General features: G+C 47.6%; 1 protein-coding gene across 2 annotated transcripts in view; it reads left to right on the top strand.

The window, feature by feature from the left end:
- The window catches only part of FRMD4A (FERM domain containing 4A), a 266,873-nt gene that overhangs the window by 151,235 nt on the left and 93,059 nt on the right, over positions 1-22,579 (top strand). For both annotated transcript variants that reach the window (XM_026648647.1, XM_026648648.2), the window contains exons 5-7: positions 1,366-1,450; positions 10,615-10,671; positions 14,931-14,953. In XM_026648647.1, the coding sequence (XP_026504432.1) occupies positions 1,366-1,450; positions 10,615-10,671; positions 14,931-14,953 (165 nt within the window). The remainder of the gene's footprint in view (positions 1-1,365; positions 1,451-10,614; positions 10,672-14,930; positions 14,954-22,579) is intronic.

The raw sequence follows: 22,579 nt of genomic DNA, 5'->3' as shown, positions 1-22,579 counted from the left end.
ACTGTTTCCGAATGTGCATATTGCAGTGGTGCCCATCACCCTAGTCAAGGTCAGAGCCCCACTCTGGATTAGAGTGGCACTGTATAAGCACATGCAAAGAGCTTACAAATTAAGGCCCCCAATCCTGCTAACTATTTACCATGGGCAGATCCTTGTGTGTAGCCCCCCTGGACTTCAGTGGGGCTCCTCGTAGGCATAGATCAGCTGGGAGGGTCGGGTTTTAAGACTTCACTGAAGTTGGACCAGCTTAAACCAGCATGGAATTTTAACCTGCATTTTTAAAGGGTCTTTCTTTTTCTGCTAGATCCTCATTATACAGACAGTACTTCCCTGGCACTTTCCCACTTGTAATTGCCTCTGGTGCAGTTTGTAGTGTAGTTTAGATGGGCGCTGTTTCTGCAATTGTACTGCAACTTAAAAATCAGTATGAATCAGAGTGGACAGAAGTATGATTTGATTTTTTTCCCTGTCAGTGAAAATACAGAATACATACAGAATGTGCTTTAATCACTATTTGAATCCAGAGTATATATATTTTTTCTCTCCCTATAGTAATGTTAGAAGCACATATGGTACAAGTATAGTTATACAAAAATAGCTTTGGGTTTTAATTGCATCTTGCATTTATTTCACACAACTTATTAAGGGCCAGATCCTGTGCCCATTGAAACCAATGGGAAAGCTTCTGTGGACTTCAGTAGTAAGAATTCAGGCCCCAAAACAATAGAGAGAAGAATTCCATTTATGGCAAGTAAATAGAGCCCTGCGCGGATACAAAATTTGTATCCGTATCCAATCTGCGATCCGCAAACATGGTCCATGGATATAAAGCGAATACCTGTGGATTTGCAGGTTTTTACAAATAAAATCTGTTTGAGTGTGTTTTGGGGGGGGGGGGGATTAGCGGTAAGGATTTGGCTAAACAAGTTTTCTCTGTATATTCAGGAATCATTTCACCCATTACTAAACTGCAACCGCTTCTGGGTTAGAATACAGCCATTTCTTAACAGCGCCCAGCAATGCTTCCCAGTGTCTTAGGGCAGGGAGTAAAAAAGATGAACCAACCAAGACTGCAGAGAAAGTTTAGATAGGTATAAATATAGATAGATATAAATCAAACACAGAAATAAAATAATGCACTTGGCAATCCTTTTCCTTTCAGCATGGTCAGGATTTATACATACAGTTCTGCTGAATGATCAGGTCTTAAAGGATACACAAATCTCTCACCAAACCACAGAATCCTCATTATAAACAAAGGAACTTCCTTAGTCCTCATGTTTTTATTGATCACATTTTTTATGTAATCAAAATCTAATGGTAAGTTTTCTGTGTGGCTCATCTCTCTGTCCCTTTCCTTTTCAGGTTCTACATTGAGAGCATATCTTATTTAAAGGATAATGCCACCATCGAGTTGTTTTTCTTGAATGCAAAGTCCTGTATTTACAAGGTAAGGACTCCTTTGAATTAAGGAAGGTACTGGGGGGATTCAGAAAAACTGGGGTAGTCATCTGGACATGGGGTTTTCCATTTGCCCATAAGCAGGGATGCTGCTATAGATAATCCGCTTCTACTACTGGTGATTCCAGTTGTAATGAAATAAATGCCCACAGCACTTCTAAAGAAATAAGAGAGTTCATGTGAATAAGAGAGGCTGGATGGGGGTAACCTTGCATTACTAGCCTTCCAACAGTCTCCTGGTCTATTTACTCTGCCTTCTGTGGATTGTCTCACCATGCTTATACCATATCCCAGCCCTTTCCAGAGCACCCTCATACGTGATCTTTCATCTATGATCTGCCATTTGTTTTATCTGTTTTGTGTACTGCATGCTGGGTAATAACAAGAGAGGACTCCATGCTTGTAAAACTAAACTGGCACTTTATTCAGGGAACTATTACAGAGGCGCTGCAATTGCCGCTAGCATTCCAGCCCTTTGCACACAGACTGACTTCTGTTCCTGGTGCCTCCTCCAAACTCTTCCCTCTTGCAACCTGTGCTCCTCGCTCCATGTTCCATTCAGGTTGCTACAGTATCTGTTGTAAACTGAAGGCTTGATTGTCCTCTCCCTTACAGGGTGGAAAATAATAAGTAACTTCCTTGAATGGAGTTACGCCAGTGTGAAAGGTGAATCAAGCACCGTGTCCCTAGGGAACAAAAGAGCCTCTTAAAAGAATAACCCTAGCACAAATTGAGTGGTGCAGGTATATCATAGAATCATAGAATCATAGAATATCAGGGTTGGAAGGGACCTCAGGAGGTCATCTAGTCCAACCCCCTGCTCAAAGCAGGACCAATTCCCAACTAAATCATCCCAGCCAGGGCTTTGTCAAGCTGGGCCTTAAAAACCTCCAAGGAAGGAGACTCTACCACCTCCCTAGGTAACGCGTTCCAGTGCTTCACCACCCTCCTAGTGAAATAGTGTTTCCTAATATCCAACCTAGACCTCCCCCACTGCAACTTGAGACCATTGCTCCTTGTTCTGTCATCTGCCACCATTGAGAACAGCCGAGTTCCATCCTCTTTGGAACCCCCCTTCAGGTAGTTGTAGGCTGCTATCAAATCCCCCCTCATTCTTCTCTTCTGGAGACTAAACAATCCCAGTTCCCTCAGCCTCTCCTCATAAGTCATGCACTCCAGATCCCTAATCATTTTTGTTGCCCTCCGCTGGACTCTTTCCAATTTTTCCACATCCTTCTTGTAGTGTGGGGCCCAAAACTGGACACAGTACTCCAGATGAGGCCTCACCAATGTCGAATAAAGGGGAACGATCACATCCCTCGATCTGCTGGCTATGCCCCTACTTATACAGCCCAAAATGCCGTTAGCCTTCTTGGCAACAAGAGCACACTGTTGACTCATATCCAGCTTCTCGTCCACTGTGACCCTTAGGTCCTTTTCTGCAGAACTGCTACCTAGCCATTCGGTCCCTAGTCTGTAGCTGTGCATGGGATTCTTCCGTCCTAAGTGCAGGACTCTGCACTTGTCCTTGTTGAACCTCATCAGGTTTCTTTTGGCCCAATCCTCTAATTTGTCTAGGTCCCTCTGTATCCGATCCCTACCCTCCAGTGTATCTACCACGCCTCCTAGTTTAGTGTCATCGGCAAACTTGCTAAGAGTGCAGTCCACACCATCCTCCAGATCATTAATAAAGATATTAAACAAAACCGGCCCCAGGACCGACCCTTGGGGCACTCCGCTTGAAACTGGCTGCCAACTAGACATGGAGCCATTGATCACTACCCGTTGAGCCCGACGATCTAGCCAGCTTTCTATCCACCTTACAGTGCATTCATCCAGCCCATACTTCTTTAACTTGGCAGCAAGAATACTGTGGGAGACCGTATCAAAAGCTTTGCTAAAGTCAAGGAATAACACATCCACTGCTTTCCCCTCATCCACAGAGCCCGTTATCTCATCATAGAAGGCAATTAGGTTAGTCAGGCACGACTTCCCCTTGGTGAATCCATGCTGACTGTTCCTGATCACTTTCCTCTCCTCTAAGTGTTTCATAATTGATTCCTTGAGGACCTGCTCCATGATTTTTCCAGGGACTGAGGTGAGGCTGACTGGCCTGTAGTTCCCCGGATCCTCCTTCTTCCCTTTTTTAAAGATGGGCACTACATTAGCCTTTTTCCAGTCATCCGGGACCTCCCCCGATCGCCATGAGTTTTCAAAAATAATGGCTAATGGCTCTGCAATCTCATCCGCCAACTCCTTTAGCACCCTCGGATGCAGCGCATCCGGCCCCATGGACTTGTGCACGTCCAGTTTTTCTAAATAGTCCCGAACCACTTCTTTCTCCACAGAGGGCTGGTCACCTTCTCCCCATGTACAGCTGTGCAGGTACATCATGCACAGAGCTCACATTTCTGTTGTGAGTGCTGTACGGCCAGTTGTGTGATGGTGCACATAGATCTACCTGGCCTGCACACTCCTGTCCTGGCCCCCCCATCTCCCCTCCTGCAATGTCTAGCCTTTGGTGTTCTCTGTGAGTTCCTGAGGCAGGGGCGGCTGACTAGCCTGCCCCATGTAGAGGACACCCTCAATACTGAACATAGCGCACACCATCAGGCTCTGTGTACTTCACACTTGTGTCACCCACCAGTCAGTACATGCTACACATCCCCCTTTGTGCCCCATCCACAGAGATGAGTGTGTTACAGCTCATGGCTTGAAGAGTCTGGATCTTTATTTCAAGCTTTGGAGACTGATGCTTTTAGCACTCCAAGGTCCCTAGCGTTGGAACAAATAGGGACTGCCCCATTTGTACTTTCGTGTACTTTCACAGCTTTCGTGTGAGGTTGTCAAGGTGCTTTATAGATATTAATTATCTCAGAGGTAGATTGTTATCATCTTCAATTTACAAGTGGGGAACTGAGGCACAGAGAGATTGAGTAACTTGCCCAGGTCACATAGGAAGTGTGCGGCAGACTAGATCCACCCAGATTCCCTGAGCACAGGCCGTAGGAGACAGATGAGGGCTTGAACCGATGATTAGATACCAAGAATTCCTCTTGAGTTGTAATCACCACTCTGACAATGCCTATCTCTGTAGCCATGGACAAGTCACCTTGCCCCTCTGCCTTCTTCTCGGCAGCCGTAAAATAGGGGTAATACTTGATCAGACATACCTACCTCTAATCTGGATAGTGCTAGTTCTTGCAGCACATCCATTCCTTTTATATCTGTCCGAGTGCCTCTCACAAGAGTGCTGTGATGCTAAATAATTCTGTTTGTAAAGTGCTTTGAAGATGTTGCTGTTTCAGTTTCCCAGACAATGTGGGAGTGTTCACATCCAAACAAAAACATCTTGGACTGAAAAAGAAAAATTGTAAAATATTTCCACTGTGACATTTAATTTCCACCTCAATCCCCAACCTCCCACTTCAGTCTTCCATCCCCTCCATGCCCCCTGCCTTTCTTTTTCTCACCAGACCTACATTTTTATGGCCTAGCCTACCTGAGAGTCCCTTCCTCAGAATCTGTTAGAGGTAAAGAAAAAAAACCACCTGGAAATAAATTGAATCAAATTGTGCCAGAGGCAGATGTGAGCTTGAAACTGAAAGTACAACCCAGCGAGTGTTTAAAAAAAAATTCTGCTTTTGCATAAAGAATAGAAATGAGTGGATGTTGCAGGTTACCCCAGCAGTGGCAGTGAGAGGAATCCACCAGAAGAGGGTACCCTTGTAACTAAAGTCAATGTTAGGATCGGGAACGGCTTCCCCTGCGCATTTGGGGGGGAGGGAGGAGAGGAGTGAAACCAGTACACGGAGAAATGTTTTTGTGCCAAAAATAATCTGGCCTTAAGGACTATTGAAAAAACACCAGCCTGTTGTCACTAGTTACTGAAAACAAAACTAGCCCTTGCGCAGAATTGAGTGTGAGACAGATAAGCGGCTTCCTCGCTCAGAACTCAAATGTGTTGACATGAGATAAGCGCTGCCCAGAGGCAGTGAGTTGCTTTCTCCTATGTGGCCAAGAAAATGGTCTTGTAAAAGAGAAAAGGGGGCAGCTGCGAGTCATCTGAGAGTCCTGGTGTAATATGTGTTTGGAGTGGCAGGGGGCTGGACCTGCAGATTCCCAGGGATCTACGCAGCTCTTGGGGGATCAGGGCCATCTGTGCAAAGACCTTGTTCCTCCACACAGCTCCTGGAGCTCCATCACACATCCTTCACCCCCCTGGCATCTCGAGCTGAACCTGGAGAGCCCTGCTTGGACGCTGGTTGCTCTAAGAGGCTGTGAGGGGGGCCCTGGTGGGTGACTCTAGTCTGGGAATCGCTGGGAGGCTGGGCCCTTGTCTGGAACTATTCCCTGTCCACCCCACCTCTTCGCTGGCTGAAACCATCCCTAGTGACTCACCTCCCATCTGCCAGAGAGGGAACAGCAGCTGGAGAAAGTTGAGAGGGATTAGGATCTGAGAACAAGGGTATTATGCTTGTCCCAATGCTCCAAGCAGGAAAGGGACTTGTTCAGTAAGAAACATTACACAGGTTTTTGGCTCCAGTTCACAACAGCATACCCCACAGTGCCATGTCCTAATCCTCACTAGCAGTAGTCCCTTTGACTTCAGTAGGCTCACAATTGGTCGCTCAGATTTCGTGTGTGCAGAGCAGGTGCTTAGCTGCCAACTCCCTGACTCTAGACATACCTGTACATTTACGTGCTCAACTGGGCAAAGGTTGAGTAATATGGTTGAGAGAGGGTTGTTTTGTGGTGAAGGCACCAACCTGGGATTCTGGAGATCTGGGTTCAAATCCTGCCTCTGCCACAGCTTCCGGTGTGACCATGTCTGTGCCTCAGTCCTTCCTCCTGTGAAATGGGGAGAGTAACTGTCCTTCCTCCCACCCTTTGTCTGCCTTGTCAGTTAGGGTGTAAGCTCTTTCCGGCCAGAGCTGCTTGCAACACCTGGCACGATGCGATCCCGATCTTGGCTGGGGCCTCTAGGTGGGACCGCAATACAAGTAATGCAACCTTCCATCTAAGTTGGATGCTCTGGTGTCACAACGCACAGCCCAGCTGTCATTCCCCAAAGGCAGATGGAATCCAGGGGGCGGATGGAGAATGCCAACCAAAATGCCCTTCGTTTGTATCATTGCTTTCACTTAGGTGTGGGAAATCCTGGCTCCTGGCTGCTTTTGAAACACCCCAACAACTAACGCTCTCAAAGCCTGTTAGAGACAAGGCCCAGGGGGTTTTTGGACAGCCACATAGTCCCTTGGTTGTGATTTGAATCCATCTAACCCTGTCTCAAAAGCTTCCTGCTGTGTTATTTTTTTAATTAAAAAACCGAAACAACCTGCCACATGCTAACATGTGTCTTCAGGATTTCCTACATCCCAGGCAGGAATGAGGACGAGGGTTCCTGGTGGGAAGGTTCGGGTTTCTGCCACTCCCACCCCACAGGGACCTTCGCACACAAAGAATACAGTGTCTGGCAGGGTTGCTAACTAATGGCCCCATCCTGCTGCCACTGGCAAAGGTCTCACTGACATCAGTGGGAGCAGGATTGGGCCCTGGGCCAACAGACCATTATCTGCATCGGTGATGCTGTGGCGGGGATGGCGGAGGGGCAGGGCCCCATGAACCTAGCCCAGCAGTAACTTTGCAGAGCTCTGCTCTCCACAGAGGCCGCTGTTCAAAATGCTTACTCAGCCCACTGGCTGCTCCAGCCGCCACAGGCTCTGTACGCAATGCACTTTGGTGCCTAGGGACCATCCTTTGGGAATATTGCCAGGAAAAGCTTATGCTGCCGTTCTCATTTTGGAGGATGCTTAATAACAGAAAGCGGAGTGGGGCGGAGGAGCCTAGAAATCTGGGTCGATCTATTTCCGTCTGACCTCTCCTGAAACCATTACTCTGCACATTCAAATCTACTGTCATCCGAATACAAAAATAGCCCTCTCTGACTGCGAGACTCCCTCCCGGGGCCTTCCCAGTCTGACTTCCTGCCTCGCTTGGGTCTTGGTTTGTTTTAAAGCATGTGTTGAATTTTAGTGCATTTGAAAGATGCTGGGGAAAACCGAGTGGCTCTTCTCAGTCGGAGGCCAGGCCGGGGCGATGCTGTGGAGGGATCCGCCGGAAGGGAGTTCAGTCTCCATGTGTAGACAGTGCTTGGCCACACTGCAGTGCGATGGTGGATGGGAACTGGACAGAGGCCACCAAACAGCCATCGAACTGCGCTAAGGAGGGCCACTCTGCCACTCTGTCCATGCATGGAATTCCCTGGGGCCTTCTAGGTACTGAGGAACGGGGCTGAGGGCTTTCTATAGAGCCAGCGTAGCGGGTTTAGAGAGTAAGTGCCTGCTTAGAAGGTGAGCTCTCTGGGGATTTGGTACAGTATGTGTGTCTGGGCGTTTCTGTCCTATAGCAATAGCCCATAATAATAGGCAATAATCATTCCCAGTGGCCTGAGGTCCTTTCTTACACAGCAGGGCTTCTACTGCTCACCTAGCCATCACCACGGATGGCTCCTGGAAAACTGGAGTGAGGCAACATGTTCATTTGGGGCCAGGTCATGCCTGGCCCCGGCCGTGGCTATGCAGAGAGGGAGCAAGCAGGAGGCGCCGTCCCTCATCTGCATGGTCCTTACGGCTGGGTCAGGCAGAATCAGAATCTTTGCACAGTGGAGTGCCAGGACAGTGCCATTCCTGCTTTCCCTGGGGCCGCGCAGTGCCCCAAAGGGAGGGGGAGACATGGGTGCTCTGTCCCCTCCGACGCTGGCCAGCAGAGCTGGCTGGCTGCAGCGTAAGCTGCACCCTGAAAGGGGTGTAGGAGAGAACGTACAGCCTCTAGGAGGCCTTTTGGCTCCTGATGCTGTGTGTCTCCCTCTGCTTCTCTTGGGGTATGTCTGCACTGCAGCTGGGAACGTGCCTCCCGGCCTAGATAGTCACCCACTCGCTGGGGCAGACTAGCAGGTGCCTGTCTGCCCGGGCCAGGAGACATGCTGTAAGATGCAGTGCAGACACACTCTTAGGATTCTGCAGCTCCACACCACCCCTTACCATGGGCTGAGCCCAAATGCCATAATTGGGCCCTGCCTTTGTGCTGATGTAACTAGCTCCCCTACCGCGTTCCCTTGGCGCATACTCATCCTTCGCGAAATCACCCCGAGTACATCAAACACTGACGCAGCAGCTGAATCTGGGAGAAGCAAGAGAAACCTCTTCACTGCTCCCACCTCAGTGCAACCAACCCCCAGTGGATCATTAGAGAGGAGGCAAGGTCAGCTGCTTTTCTAGAAAGCTGGCACTGCTAAACCACAATGCTTACCCAAGAGTACCTGGGTCTTATCCTCTGTTTGCCAGGGGCAGAGCCAGCACAGCTCTTACGGCAGTGGTCCCCAAACTTTTTACCTTGTGCCCCCCCTTACCTCTCTCTACGTCCCCCTATCCTGGAGCTGTGGCCCCAGGTCCAGGGGGCGGGGGCTGAGGGAGTGCGGATAGGAGTAAGAGGGCCGAGGCTGGGGCCACAGCTGGGGGCAGGCATGGAGCCCCGGGTGCGGGGCCAGCAGCCAGGATGCTGGGCGTGGGGCCAGGAACGGAGCCCTGAGCACAGGGCCAGCTTGGGTGGCGCTCCTTCCCCGACCCCCATGGGGGCTGGCCCAAGCCCCAGCCGCGCCCCCCTGAACATTCCTCAGCGCCCCTGTAGAGGGGGTGCACCCCACAGATTGGGGACCTTTGTTTTACAGCTTGTGAAATGAGGTGGGTCCATTACCTGCATGAAGTGTATCGTCTAAATTTAGATCTCAGGTACCGGATCCACCTTTCTTTCCAGATACAGTAAAGCAATTCAAACATGAACTTAAATTCCGAGAGCCCTACAGGAACCTCCAGAGTTGGAATCCACCATAAGGTGATTTGGACAAAGTAAGGCTCCAACCCAGGTGCCCCAGCAGAGCCCGACTGAGCGCAGCGGAGTTGTGCATGAGTGCAGGGCGCTGCCCATGCAGATGCAATTGCTAGATCAGGGCCTACATCATGTGATAGTAGAAAGAAGCACAGTTTATACGACTTCCCCGAGAGCTGAGGGAGACAAGGTGGGTGAGGCGATATCTTTTATTGGACAACTTCTGTTGGTGAGAGAGACAGGCTTTCAAGCTTTATGGAGCTCTTCTTCAGGTCTGGGAAAGGTAATCAGAGTGCCACAGCTAAATAGAAGGTGGAACAGATTCTTAGAGACACTGGTTTTATGCCTCATTACAACCTGTAACCTACTAACTCTCTCCTTTGGCCTATGATTTCAGAGAGTGTTAATTGCCCACTTCATTTTGAATATTTCTTGCAACATGTGTTAACTCCTTCCTCTGTTTCCTGAGACCTGTTGCTTGGGGAGTCCAGATATGTGTATTGTGGGGAGCGGGAGTTGAACTTGTGGCTGAAACCAAAATCACTGTTTCCCTTAGCTGCTTTTCTTGATGCCTGGCTCCTACAGTGATGAGCATTGTAAGGAAGTGCTTAGAACAGATCACATTTGACTACCATGCAATGTCAGGAATACGATTTCAGTGCAAAACTTTAAATCAGGCAGTTGTGTGAGACAAATGGTTGTAACCAACCCACTGGGTCTAAAACCATCCTCCAGGAGCTCGGATTGGAATCCAGCTTTAACATGGGCTCAGCATAGCACTGGCTGTGAAACCTGAGGTCCGGTAATTTTCGTGGGGCTCTGGGTTTTATTGCAAACACAGCACACTGCTCCAGAGGATACAGCCCTTCAGTTTTCCCTGCTGAGGGGAAGGGGGAAAAGCCACGTTCCCATGAAGCCTGGGTGGTATTTTGGGAATAGAAAAATATTACATATTAACTTCTCCTAAAAGCACATGGGAAAGAATGAATTCTCCTCCTCCCGCGCCCCCTCCCCTGCAACTCCTCCATTCCACCCCGGTTGAGTTCTGATGTCGCGCTTCATTTACCAGGACAGAGTTCTGTGTATTTTGCTTTCTCCACATCGCTGTGAGCAGGTCCATTTGGTCTCCAGGAGTAATGGGAACCCTTTGAAGCTGAGCCAGAGGAGAAGACACATTTCACTGTGTCATTACGAGCAGGTTCGTCTTGGGGGAGCTGAAATTTAGTGAACTCTCCTTTTTTTCCCCCCCTTCTCTTTTCTTCCTAGGAACTCATTGAGGTTGACAGCGAGGTGGTGTTTGAATTGGCCGCGTACATCTTGCAGGTAGGGGCAGCAGCCGTCTCTTGTTCCTTCTGTATCTGCGATGCTTAAATCTGTTGTTGGGGGTTCAGAAATCACAGACCCTCCTAGGGAGTTACACCAAGCGTACAGGAACAGAGAAGATAGGGTGTATTTTGCCAAGCTAGGGGGAAAAAGCTGGAACCCTTTAGTGCTGGATTGTAACCCTGCTGTCCCAGCCGAGCGAGGGGCATTGATTTGCCGCGTTGCCCCAGGAGCAGGACGGGAACCAGCTGGAAGTGGATGTGGAAGTGAGCTACCCGGCACAGATTACTTCCCCATCTGCTTCAGCGCCAGTGTGCTGGCTGGCATGCTAGGGCTGGAGCCATGGCTCTACTCACTCCCACCCCTGCCTATCCACTCCTTGTGCACCTGTGTGAGGAGGGGCATAGCCGCCCAGCAGCATATGCTGTCCTCCTCCTTGGAGGTTCCAGCGATGCGTGCTGCCCACGCAGGAATGTAAGGGGGTTCTTTGCGCCGCATCATTCCCCTGTGCTGAAGTGTATGGTGAACCTAATTTGCATCCGTATCTAGTGATACTTTGCACGTTCATCTGAGGATCTCAAAGGGCTTTACACACATTCATCATGAATTAACCCTCATCACATCAGCAGGTAAGAACCCAGAATACAAGCCAGATCTCCTGACGCCCCAGACAGGGCTGTGCTCAACCGTTAGACCATGATTCTTTCGTTTCATATGAGACATAAGTTTCCTGATTCGCTGACCACCCTGTGTCAGATCCAGCCCAGTATCTAAAGGAAACCTCAGGTGAAAATATTAAATACAGTTTTGAAAAGCAAGGCAAGGTTCTGCTCTGTCACCAATTCTACGCTGGTGTAACTGCACTAACTTAGTGGAGTTGCTCCTGATGGACACTGGTGTGGGAGGAGAATCAGGCCCACAGTTGTGCCTGATTTTCAGATATGTTGAGAACCCACAACTCCACTTGAAGTCAGTGGGAGCTGCAAGCATCAGCGCCTGTGAAAATCAAGCCTTAAATTTCCACCTTAGGATTCGGCTTCAGAAAAGATTTGTCAGGTCTTATTTTATCCAAATTAAAAGACTGGCCCAAATCAAAACCCTGGAAAATTTGGATCTGGAACCAGATCTGAACTTTGTAGCTCAAGTCAATCTCCAGTTCAAAATGGATCACCTATTCCTGGGCATTTCAACAAGCTGGAAAGGGGATGGGAAGTTATATGGCATGGCGGGATTCCCTTGTCCACACAATAAGAGAAGCAGTTGAGAGGCAGCTTTATACTGCCCAGCAGGAAACACAAAATTCTCCAAGGCTTCCAGTTCAATTGGGGATGAAGATTTAATATGTCTACAGGTATGTCTTCACTGCAATTAGCTCGAGTTAGCTACACTCAAATTACTCCTCTCGAGTTAGCAGCGTTCTACTGAAAGCAGCCAAGCTGCGAAAGAACACTCAAGTTGCTGCGTCCACACTGGTGGTATACTTGCTCATGTGTGGCACACCCCATGGTTCTTAGCACTCTATTTTAACTCAGGTTAACTCTGCAATTAAGACAAGCCCTAATCCTTCAGCAGGTGAGCAACAAAGTTGTCTCAAACAGGACTGAATCCCTATCTGCCCTGTACCATTTACACCCATGCAGAATGTTACCAAATCAGAATCCTCCATTCCCCCACACAGATGTAAATGGCCAGCATTTTGCACTCACTCTGCCCAGATTCAGATGACTGACAGGGTGCAAGAGGCTGGACTGTAACCTAAAACCTAGAGATCAGGGTAAACTGAAGTGGGCCAAATCCAGACCTGTTGAGTGCAACTCCACTGGCTTCAGTGAAGTTACACCTGCTTACACCAAGATTGAAGTTGGGCCCATGATTTTACTGAGACCACCTCTTTATTCATGAAGAAGGAGGGGACGATGCACCAATTATCAAGATGACAAGTTTCAGAGTGGTAGCCGTGTTAATCTGTATCAGCAAAAACAATGAGGAGTCCTTGTGGCACCTTAGAGACTAACAAATTTATTTGGGCATAAGCTTTCGTGGGCTAAAAGCCACTTTATCAGATGCATCGTCTCTAAGGTGCCACAAGGACTCCTCGTTGTTTTTGCAATTGTCAAAAGTGTTTAGTAATGTTTGCAGTTCAGTACAAGTGACCTGACAGGAATGATTCATAAAGGCAGAGGGTGGGGGGTTTGAGGGCACGTCATTCTTTATGGGCGGTAATTGTCATGGGAGAAGATCAGAGATAATGGCCAGCCGGTTTCTTCTTTTTCTCCTCTTCTTAGTGCAGTTTTTAGTCTCTTTCCAGTCAGCCATGAGACTCTGATCCTAAAAGATCCATGTGGAACAGCCAAGCCATCTCATCAGCATATGTTAATCAATAGTAACCAATGCACTTCTGTAGCACTTTTCATGTTAGGGAAGCAATTAGTGCTGGGGAGTTTCATTCTTCATTAAGATCAATTTTAGAGTAATACAGCAAAAATTAGAGAGAGAGGGAAACAATTAAAAGCACATTACAGCAATTGCGTATTGGCCTGCTGGGTGAATACACATCTCGGACAGCAGGCTCATTGTGAGAGTTAGTGCTAGGGATAGGAATCTATTGTTTGTCCCTGCATCCTAATGAAAAACTTGAGCAATTAGCAGCTATAGATGTAAGCCCCGGCCGGTATGCCACTGTAGCCCCCGGCTGCTGTGATCTGAAGTATTTACCATCACAAACAAACACAGGATATTACGCACATTGCGAGAGTAGTTTGAAGTGTGACTTAATGAAATTAAGCAACACAAACCATACTTTTATATGTGACCAAGTTACAATTATTACAACCTGTGTGTGTGATGCACTCCAGCAGAGAACAAGGGGGATCGTTCAGCTATCTGTTTTGATTCAGTGCCTGCACTGCAGAGTCAGCTCAGGTTAGCCAGACTGCAAAGTCAAACCCAAGTGACTGTGTCCTCACTGATTCTGCACTCACCCTTGTGTGTCGCCAGGACTTCTGGGGGCAAATCTCATGCTTCTTTGTACTGCAGTAGCCTGAGCAACTCTATGATTCATTCTTAGTGAATTTTGAGAGAATTTGTGTGTCCTGCACACACAAGGGGACGTGTGAGAAGGCATTGGAGGACTGTCAGCACTCAAGTGGTTCAGCTTGTGTCCTCACTGCAAAGTAAGAGGGATACCCAAATGAAAGCAGCAGCTGAGCTCTAGCCTGCATGCCCAGACAGGCTTGCCCGGGTTTAAAGCACCGCTAAACTTGGGTGAGAGGATTTGTGCGTGGATGGGAGGGGAATTACGGGCAACACCCAAGTAAGAGTCCAGGTTAGGTCTGCAGTGAAGACATGCCCATTGTGGAGGCTCCACTACTGACCAGTTGCAAACTAAATGATTACAATGCTCTGTCTACACTATACATTTTACCATGTTAAAGCAAAGTGTGTAACTCTTGGTAAATGTTGATTTTCTAATGGCAACCACTGTGTATTTTGGGAATGTGACACAACCAATTTTGGGGATGCTTCAGATATCAAAATATGGCTACAAGACTCCAGCAGAGACCAAATTCTGGTACTGATGCCATCACTGGAGTGGAGTGCCACACACCACTGTAGGATTGGACTCTGATGTTGATAGATAGATCACAATGCTTTCATGGACGAAACATCTAAAATATATAGTCAGTGTTTCCCTAAGTACTTTCTTAGGTAGGAAGGACAGAAGTTTAAGAAAAACACTGTATCCAACAAAAAGCAGAATGGGAAATTTAGAAATGCAGAATGTAATTACTCAGACTGGAAACTGATCCAAGCAGTGGGGCTAATACTTGCAAAAGGTGTCAGGGGGTTTTCAGTGACCACAAGTCACTTGTACTTTGGAGAACTTCTAGCAATGCACTGCCCCCTAACCATACAGGAGTACTGGTTTAATACTAAGAACACACTTAGTAATTCGCCAGCACTGCTTCCTGCAGCACTTACCATAGGTATCCACTAGCAGCATAGAGAGTCGTGGGCATGACTACTTGCTGTGCCTAAACTGATTTGATTTGTAAGATCTGTCCAGATTGCAGCCCAAAGTGGTACAGCAAGTCCGACTAGTTTAAAGGCTTGATACTGACAATACCATTGGAATTTGTTAAGTAAGGAAACTATTGTTGACTGATATTTGTAAGTGACAAATCTAGAAATGTATCTTTTCTGAATTAAATGTTGCTATTTTAGTGACAAATGTTGGATTTTTTTCCATCTTTTTACAGGAGGCGAAAGGAGATTTTGCAAGGTAAGTTTGTTGGAAGTTCTCTCAATGCCATTATTTGTTCTGACTGTGAAATTGATTACATCTGCTGGAGGACTGATGTGACAGTTTATAACTATATTGCAATGGGGAACTCTTCACACTGTTGTTAGCCTAGACATCATGTTTCCTGTAATAACTTAGGTCCAAAATGCAGCCCTGGCCCAGCCCACATATTGAAAACAGTATTGTTTGTGACTACATTGTTTGTGAATTTCTTGATGTGTTTGTGAAGTTCAGGAAACAGCGTAGCCTGCAGAAGGAAATTGCTGAGGAAATGACTCCCCCACAATCATTGTTGTAATATCACATGTCCAGCAGGACTTGATGTTAAAATTCTCTCATTAACTGGCATTAGGTGGCCTCTGAGTGGGGGGACCTCCGAGTTTGAGCCTGATTTTCAGAAGTGCTAAAAAATTCACCGGTGGGTGGGGTTAGATGGCTCAAGGGATTGTTAATGAAATATACAGCATCTGAGTTACCCGCACAGATCAGGTCCAGGTCAGTAGTGACCAAAAGTCATTATCATCTGATGGCTGTTCCGTGCCCTGTGTAAAATCCATGGATGCTCTCAGTCTGATACTTAGCAGACCTAGGTCCATGTTACAAAAACAAACCCCGCCATAGATTACACTGTACTGCTCTCAAACTGACTGCAGCTGGAGAACCACCATCAATCATCCTTGCAGCTGATCTCAGAAGGAAAGCCAGCAAATGGATGGGCAGGGATGCAACCCTGAGAGAAGGTCCCTCCAGTCAAGGTGGAGGTGCATTGGTAGAATGCTCACAGGGCTACTGGGGATGAACAGAAGATTGTGACTAAACAGAGGACCAGATAAAACAAGACTTCATTCTCCAGCTCTGGCGGGCTAGGACTTTTAAGCAGCACTAATATAAACTTAATTTTTTTTAAAACTGGAAAGATGGAACGTGCATTGCAAACATTGTAACCTCACCCTGCAACAACCAGGAATGTGAGATGACACTCAACAAAAAGAAACTCTGGTTCTGCCCTATCATTTTTCAGAGTCCCAGTCGGCTTGTGAAATCCTGACATGTCTGTGACAAGGAGACACAAGCCTGATCTTGCTTTATTTCTCAATTCCAACCATTTCAGAGCAGCGTGGTTATCAGCAGTGCCCTTTAGTTAGGTAGCTAGGAGAGACATTCAGCTATTTTATCATGCAGGCTGATTTAAAACACATTGTCAAGTGAGGGACGCTTTCCCAGTTCAATCAAACCCCATGATAACCACGTCCTCCAGCACACACAGGGTTATGAACAGCAGAGTATTCTGTACATAAAAAACATGCACAGGCTGGACTTGAATAAGGTTAAGGACAGAGCAGATTGGGTGAGGTGGTTCAGGGGATTGGATGTAGAACCTTTCACTTTTAGGTGTCTGATTCCAATCCAGTGCAGAGCTGGAAGTAGCAGTGGAAAGTTTTCACCAACTGAAGGCTGTTCATTGCTCTGTGTCAAATGAGTTGGTCAGGTTTCAACATCACACAAAACCCTACCATAGGTGGGGCTAAATGGCCCTCCCTGTCAGGGTGAAGGTAGTACACCTCTACCTCGATATAACATGACCTGATATAACACGAATTCAGATATAACGCAGTTTCACCTATAACGCAGTAAGATTTTTTGGCTCCCGAGGACAGCGTTATATCGAGGTAGAGGTGTACCTAGATTTTATAAGGTGCTTTTCATCTGTAGATCTCAAAACACTTTAAAAAGGGTCTCAGAATCCCCATTTTTCAGATGGGGAAACTGAGGCATGGAGTGTAGCAATGATTTGCCCAAGGTCACCGAGTAGGCCACAGCTAGGAGTAGAACCCAGGTTTCCTGAGTCCACTTCTAGTGCACAATCCAGTAGGCCACACTGCTGTGAAGTATGCTCCCTGCCTAGCCAGCTAATTTTGATAAGTGAATGAAAGTCTTCACTGTGTGGTGGTCTCTGTGAGTTCGATGGTCTCAGTGTAGTATCTGCTTTCCAAACCCCACCATTATAACTGGCACCCTGTTGGCGGTCTCATGATACAGAGGCCAAGATATGAATGGGCTTTGGAGACTGACCTGCATGCCTGTAGGCTGGGTTTGAGGCATGTTGTAGGAGCAGGGTAGGAGAAGCTTGCACTGCTTTATGCCCTTTCTCCAGGGACATCCATCCCGCACCTTTCATGAGCACTTCACATTCACTAGAGAGGGTTTACTTATTGGGTGAAATCCTGACGCTACTGAAGTCAATGAGAGTTTTGCCTTTGACTTCCCTAGAGCCAGGATTTCACCCACTGAGATTTGTGCTTACGGGTTTCACCATCACAGCAATGTATGAACTTGAAGTCTTAGGGATAAATGCATCCAGATGCAAGCAGGAGTAACTTTTGTTTGTAGACAATAGGAGTTGTACCTATGTATTCCAGGGCTGAAGGTGGCTCCTGTTGTTACCTATCTGCGTTTGAGGTTAATCATTGTTGAAATGTTGTTACTAATAGAATTTGCTATTGTCTGATATGGAGAAGCTTTGCAGTTACAGAGTGTCTTTGTTACTGAGATTTAAAGATTATATCTTGTAAATGACAGCATAAATTTCATGAAGGCTGCACTATTGAACTCTGCTTTCTGCAGAAACAAAGCTATCTAAGAGATGCATGTTTAGAAGGAAAATGGAAAATTTCAGCAAACTTATTGCCTGAAAGCAGTGTCAGATTTACCGCTAAGGAGACTAATGGTGTCTCTTTGGCCCCAATCCAGCAAAGCACTTAAGCGGGTGCTTAACTTTAAGGAAGGGAGAATTCCCACAAAAGCACTTGTTGCAGAATTCCTGCCTGTGGGGACTAGCGTGATGTGATATCTAGCCCTATGATGCTTTGATCTTTACATCACAGCTTGGCATCAACACAGTGCGATGTAGGCATGATGACATCAAAACCTCATCATCCTGAGAGGTGACATCACATGGTGATAAGGTTTTGTGCATTCTGAAAGTGATTTGGGAATGTGCAAACCCTCATGGAAATCAGAGGTGACCTCACAAAATCCAGGTGGCAACTTTCTGCCATTCTTACCTGATCAGTTGTCACCTCTCCCAGGATGGCTGCTCCTGCTGCAGGTCTTGGGGAAGATGAGTTGTCCAGTGCTGGGGGATTGTAGTGAGGTGGATGGGCCCTCCCTAGACACAGAGGAAGAGGGTGGCTCCAACCCTCATGGGCGGAGCCCTACCCCTAGCTCTGCCCCCTGGACACCAACGGCGGGGCCGGAAGTATAAAGGCGGGACCCAGAAGCTCAGTCGTGGCCTAGCCACTGGAGGGGACAGACGTTTCCTCTGAGCTCTCGTACTGGGAGGTGGCAGCAGGCCCGCAGAGTGCAGATGATTGGTCCAGACCACCTGGACCCTGGACTGACCTGACCCCAGGGGTGGCAGATGACTGACCTGGACAACCTGGACCTCTGGACGACCCGGCCGCGCAGGAGACAGACGACTGGCCCAGATCACCGGCTGGCCCAACCCCGGCAGAGCTACTGCTGGCAACTGAGGCCCCCGCTGATCATCTTACCTCACCGGATCAGCAGGTACCCTTGGAGGGGGAGTGTGGAAGTGGCCCAGGGGCAGTAGACCCCTGTTTGGCTGCAACGCTGGCAGAGAGTGAGTCAGCGTGTTGCGGCTTGGATCCCCACAGACGCAGTGGCAGACCCCTCCGCCACCTTTAGGGCCCTGAGCCGGGATGCAGTGGAGTGGGAGGGCCTGCATCGCCCCTGCCACCCAAGCGGTGGGTGACAGTCTCCCACTCCCTCAGGCTAGCTGAATGAAAGCCTGAGTTAACTGACTTTGGTTGCAGGCCCAAGCTGAGTGTCTTTGTTTCCCGCCCAGCTCTGAACCAGAGCCTGGGCTACATGCCTATTTGCTGCTCCGCCTGAGTGCAGGCCTGAGCTAAGTGACAGTGCTTGCTGCCCTGCTCTGAACCAGAGCCTAGGCTGATTGACAATTTGCAGCTCTACCTGAGTGCAGGCTCGAGCCATACTTTGACAGGCCTCGCTGATTCCCCCCACAGCAAGCAAAGTGGGGCCTCAGGGCAGAGCGGGAGTGGAGCACCCACCTGGAAAAAGGAAAGTCAGCACCTGTGCCCGGAGTGACATGAGTTATACCGACATAAGTGGTAGTGTAGACACAGCCTTTGATTCGAGTGGAGGCAGCTGTGTGTGGCTGAGATGCATTCTGAATGAGTTACAGGTGATGTGCGACCATCATCATTCAAAGCAAAGCAGATGGCTACGTAAGCCTGGAACTGATTGAAACCTTGGGTGGAAATTGGTTCCTGGGGCAGAGATGCACTCTCGTTTGCCCTTTGACGGGCTGGCCAGACAGCCAATGTCTGCAGTGGGTAAGAGTGGCTTCACTGAAGGAAATGTTGGTACTATAGTGAGTTTGCTGACAGACAGTCTTTGTGACCTAACTGTTAAAAATTTCAGGGGACAGGAAGCTCCGCCCCTCTGCCAACCTACACTTCTGTGTGGCTTGGGGGCAGGGGCCTGCTCAATGGCTATTCAGTAGCAGAATATCATACACCAAAAGCTGCCATTCAGCAGAGGTCTGTCTGCTAGCACTGTGTTTATACAAAAGACAGCAGCCACACTGCAGCGCCACCCCTCAGCGCGCTCCCTCAGATTCTGACTTCCCCGACTCTCCTTCTGAACTTTTCCCCAACTATAAATGTAGAAAAGATTATCACCCAATGGAAAATTAAATATGTAAATGTAAATGGTCACAGATGGTGCCTATTTTCCCACATTAGAAACACATAAAGACGCTTGTGTGCCATGCTATAAGCTCTCTAGTGTAGCCATAGCCAAAACACAGTGCATCAGCAACCCTGGGATGGAAACCCATGTTGCGGGAGAGAGAAAAAAATAAGCCTTATAAGGCCCAGTGTTTGCTATCATCAGTCTGCTCCAATTCTTTAGATTCCAAGCAGAGTTTGACAGTAATTATCAAGAGCCGTGGAGTCAATAGCAGCATTATTGTGTCATTTTCCTGAATATCCCTTTAGATGGAGTTTTTCCTGCTACTGCCGATTGGGTTTCAAGAATTTTCCAACAAGTTCACATGGCTTTAGAGGCAGAATTGCAGAGGATGTACTACTGAGCTGGGTTTTAAAAAGAAGTTAAAGCCCTTTGTATGTTAAGGGAAATTGATTATTCACCTTTGTTTTGGAGGGGTAACCAAAGGATATGGTTGTTTGGACTGAAAAATTATACATTTAGGCTCGGATTTCTAAAGGAGTCTATGGGAATGAGGTGCCCAAATCCTATTGACTTTCAATAGGAGATGGACACTTAGCTCTTGATTCTGTACTTTTTGAAGTTAGTGGCAAAATGTCTATTGACTTCAGGCCTTGAATTCTCTTAGACTCATAGCCCTGGTCTACACTGTGGGGGGGTCGACCTAAGATACGCCGACTTCAGCTATGCGAATAGCGTAGCTAAAGTCAGCGTATCTTAGGTCGACTTACCTGGCCGTGAGGACAGCGGCGAGTCGACCGCTGCCACTCCCCCATTGACTCTGCTTTCGCCTCTCACGAGCTGGAGTTCCGGAGTCGACGGGGAGTGTAATCGGGGGATCGATCACTACCCGCAAGATCGGCGGGTAGTGAAAGACCTGCCTATAGGCACCTATTCCAAGGCTGGAGCACGCATGGGGGGAAAAATGGTGGGTGCTGAGCACCCACCGGCAGCCCCCCTATCAGAACCTCCCCTTCCAGCACCTCCCGCCCACCAGCAGGCCCCACTGATCAGTGCCTTCCCCTCCCTCCCAGCACCTACTGCCTGCCCTGGATCAGCTGTTTTGCGGCGTCAGGAGGCGCTGGGGGAGAGGGGAAGGAGCAAGGGCGCAGCGTGCTCGGGGGAGGCGGTGGAACTGGGCAGGGAAGGGGCAGAGCGGGGGTGGGAAGGAGCGGGGTGGGGCTTTGGGGAAGGGATGGAGTGGGGGCGGGGCCTGGGCAGAGCAAGAGGGAGCACCCCCTGGCAGATTAGAAACTCGGCGCCTGTGCTTAGACTCTTTGATAAACCCAGTCCTAAATCTCACAGACTGCCTCCCTCCTGGCGCCTCTGGGTAGGACACTGGGAAATGCTGGGGTAGTTCCAGAAGACCGGAAGAAAGCTAATGCTGTGCCAATATTTTAAAAGGGTAAATGGTGTGACCTGGGTAATTATAGGCCTGGGTAATTATAGGCCTGTTAGCCTGACATTGATTCCAGGCAAAATACTGGTGCAGATGGTATGGGACTCAATAAAAAATGAAAGGAGGGTAATATAATTAATGCCAATCAACATGAGTTTATGAAAAATAGACCTTGTCAAACTAATCTGATATCTTTTTTTTTTTCATGAGATTACAAATTTGGTTGATAAAGGTAAAAGTGTTGATGTAATAGACTTCTGTAGGGTGTTTGACTTGGTATGCATGACATTTTGATTAAAAAACTAGAATGTTATGAAATTAACTTGACACATATTAAATGGATTAAAATGTGGCTAAGAGATATGAGAGGTCTCAAAATATAACTGTAAACGAGGAATCATCATCAGGCAGGTGTGTTTCCAGTGGGGTTCCACAGGAATCAGTTCTCGGCCCTACGCTATTTCAATGACCTGGAAGAAAACATGAAATCATCACTGGTAATATTTGCAGATGACACAAAACTTGGGGGAAGTGGTAAATAATGAAGATAGGTCAGTGATACAAGAGCGATCTGGCTCGGTTGGTAAGCTGGGTGCAAGCAAACAATATGCATTTTAATACGGCTAAATGTAAATATATTCATCTGGGAACAAAGGACATGGGCCATATTTACGGGATGGGAGACTCTATCCTGGGAAAAAGTGACTCTGAAAAAGGTATGAGGATCGTGGTGGATAAACTCCAAGACTGACATTGGGGCTAAAGGGCTAATGCAATCCTGGAACGTATAAACGGGGGAATCTCAACTAGGAGTAGAGAGGTTATTTTACCTCTATATTTGGCACTGATGCAAAGTCTGCTGGAATAGCGTATCCAGTTCTGGTGGCCACAATTCAAGAAGGATGTTGATAAACGGGAGAAGATTCAGGAAGAACCACGGGAGTGATTAAAGGATTAGAAAACGTGTCCTATAGGGATAGACTCAAGAAACTCTATTTACTTTAACAAAGAGAAGATTAAGGGATGACTTGGTCACAGTCTATAAATACCAACATGAGGAACAAATATTTGATAATGGGCTCTTCAATCCAGCAGAGAAAGGTGTAACACGATCCAATGGCTGGAAGTTGAAACTAGAGAAATTCAGGCTGGATTTAAGGGGTACACTTTTAACTGTCAGGGTAATTAACCCCTGGAACAATTTACCAAGGGTCGTCATGGATTTTTCCATCATTGGACATTTAAAAATCAAATGTGGATGTTTTTCTAAAAGATCTGCTCTCAGAATTATTCTGGGGAAGTTCTATGGCCTGTGGTATCTATGAAAGTATTGAATACTTCATCTGAAACATACTGCACTGCTGTGGATCACTTTCCCTGGCAGAGCTGAGCATATTGCTAGTGTTTGAACTTTTCCCCCAATTTAATCC

This window comes from Terrapene carolina, unplaced genomic scaffold (assembly GCF_002925995.2).
Source record: "Terrapene carolina triunguis isolate 2854851 unplaced genomic scaffold, T_m_triunguis-2.0 Scaffold68, whole genome shotgun sequence".
NCBI classification, from domain to species: Eukaryota; Metazoa; Chordata; order Testudines; family Emydidae; genus Terrapene; species Terrapene triunguis.
This window is presented reverse-complemented; position numbering and strand designations above follow the sequence as displayed.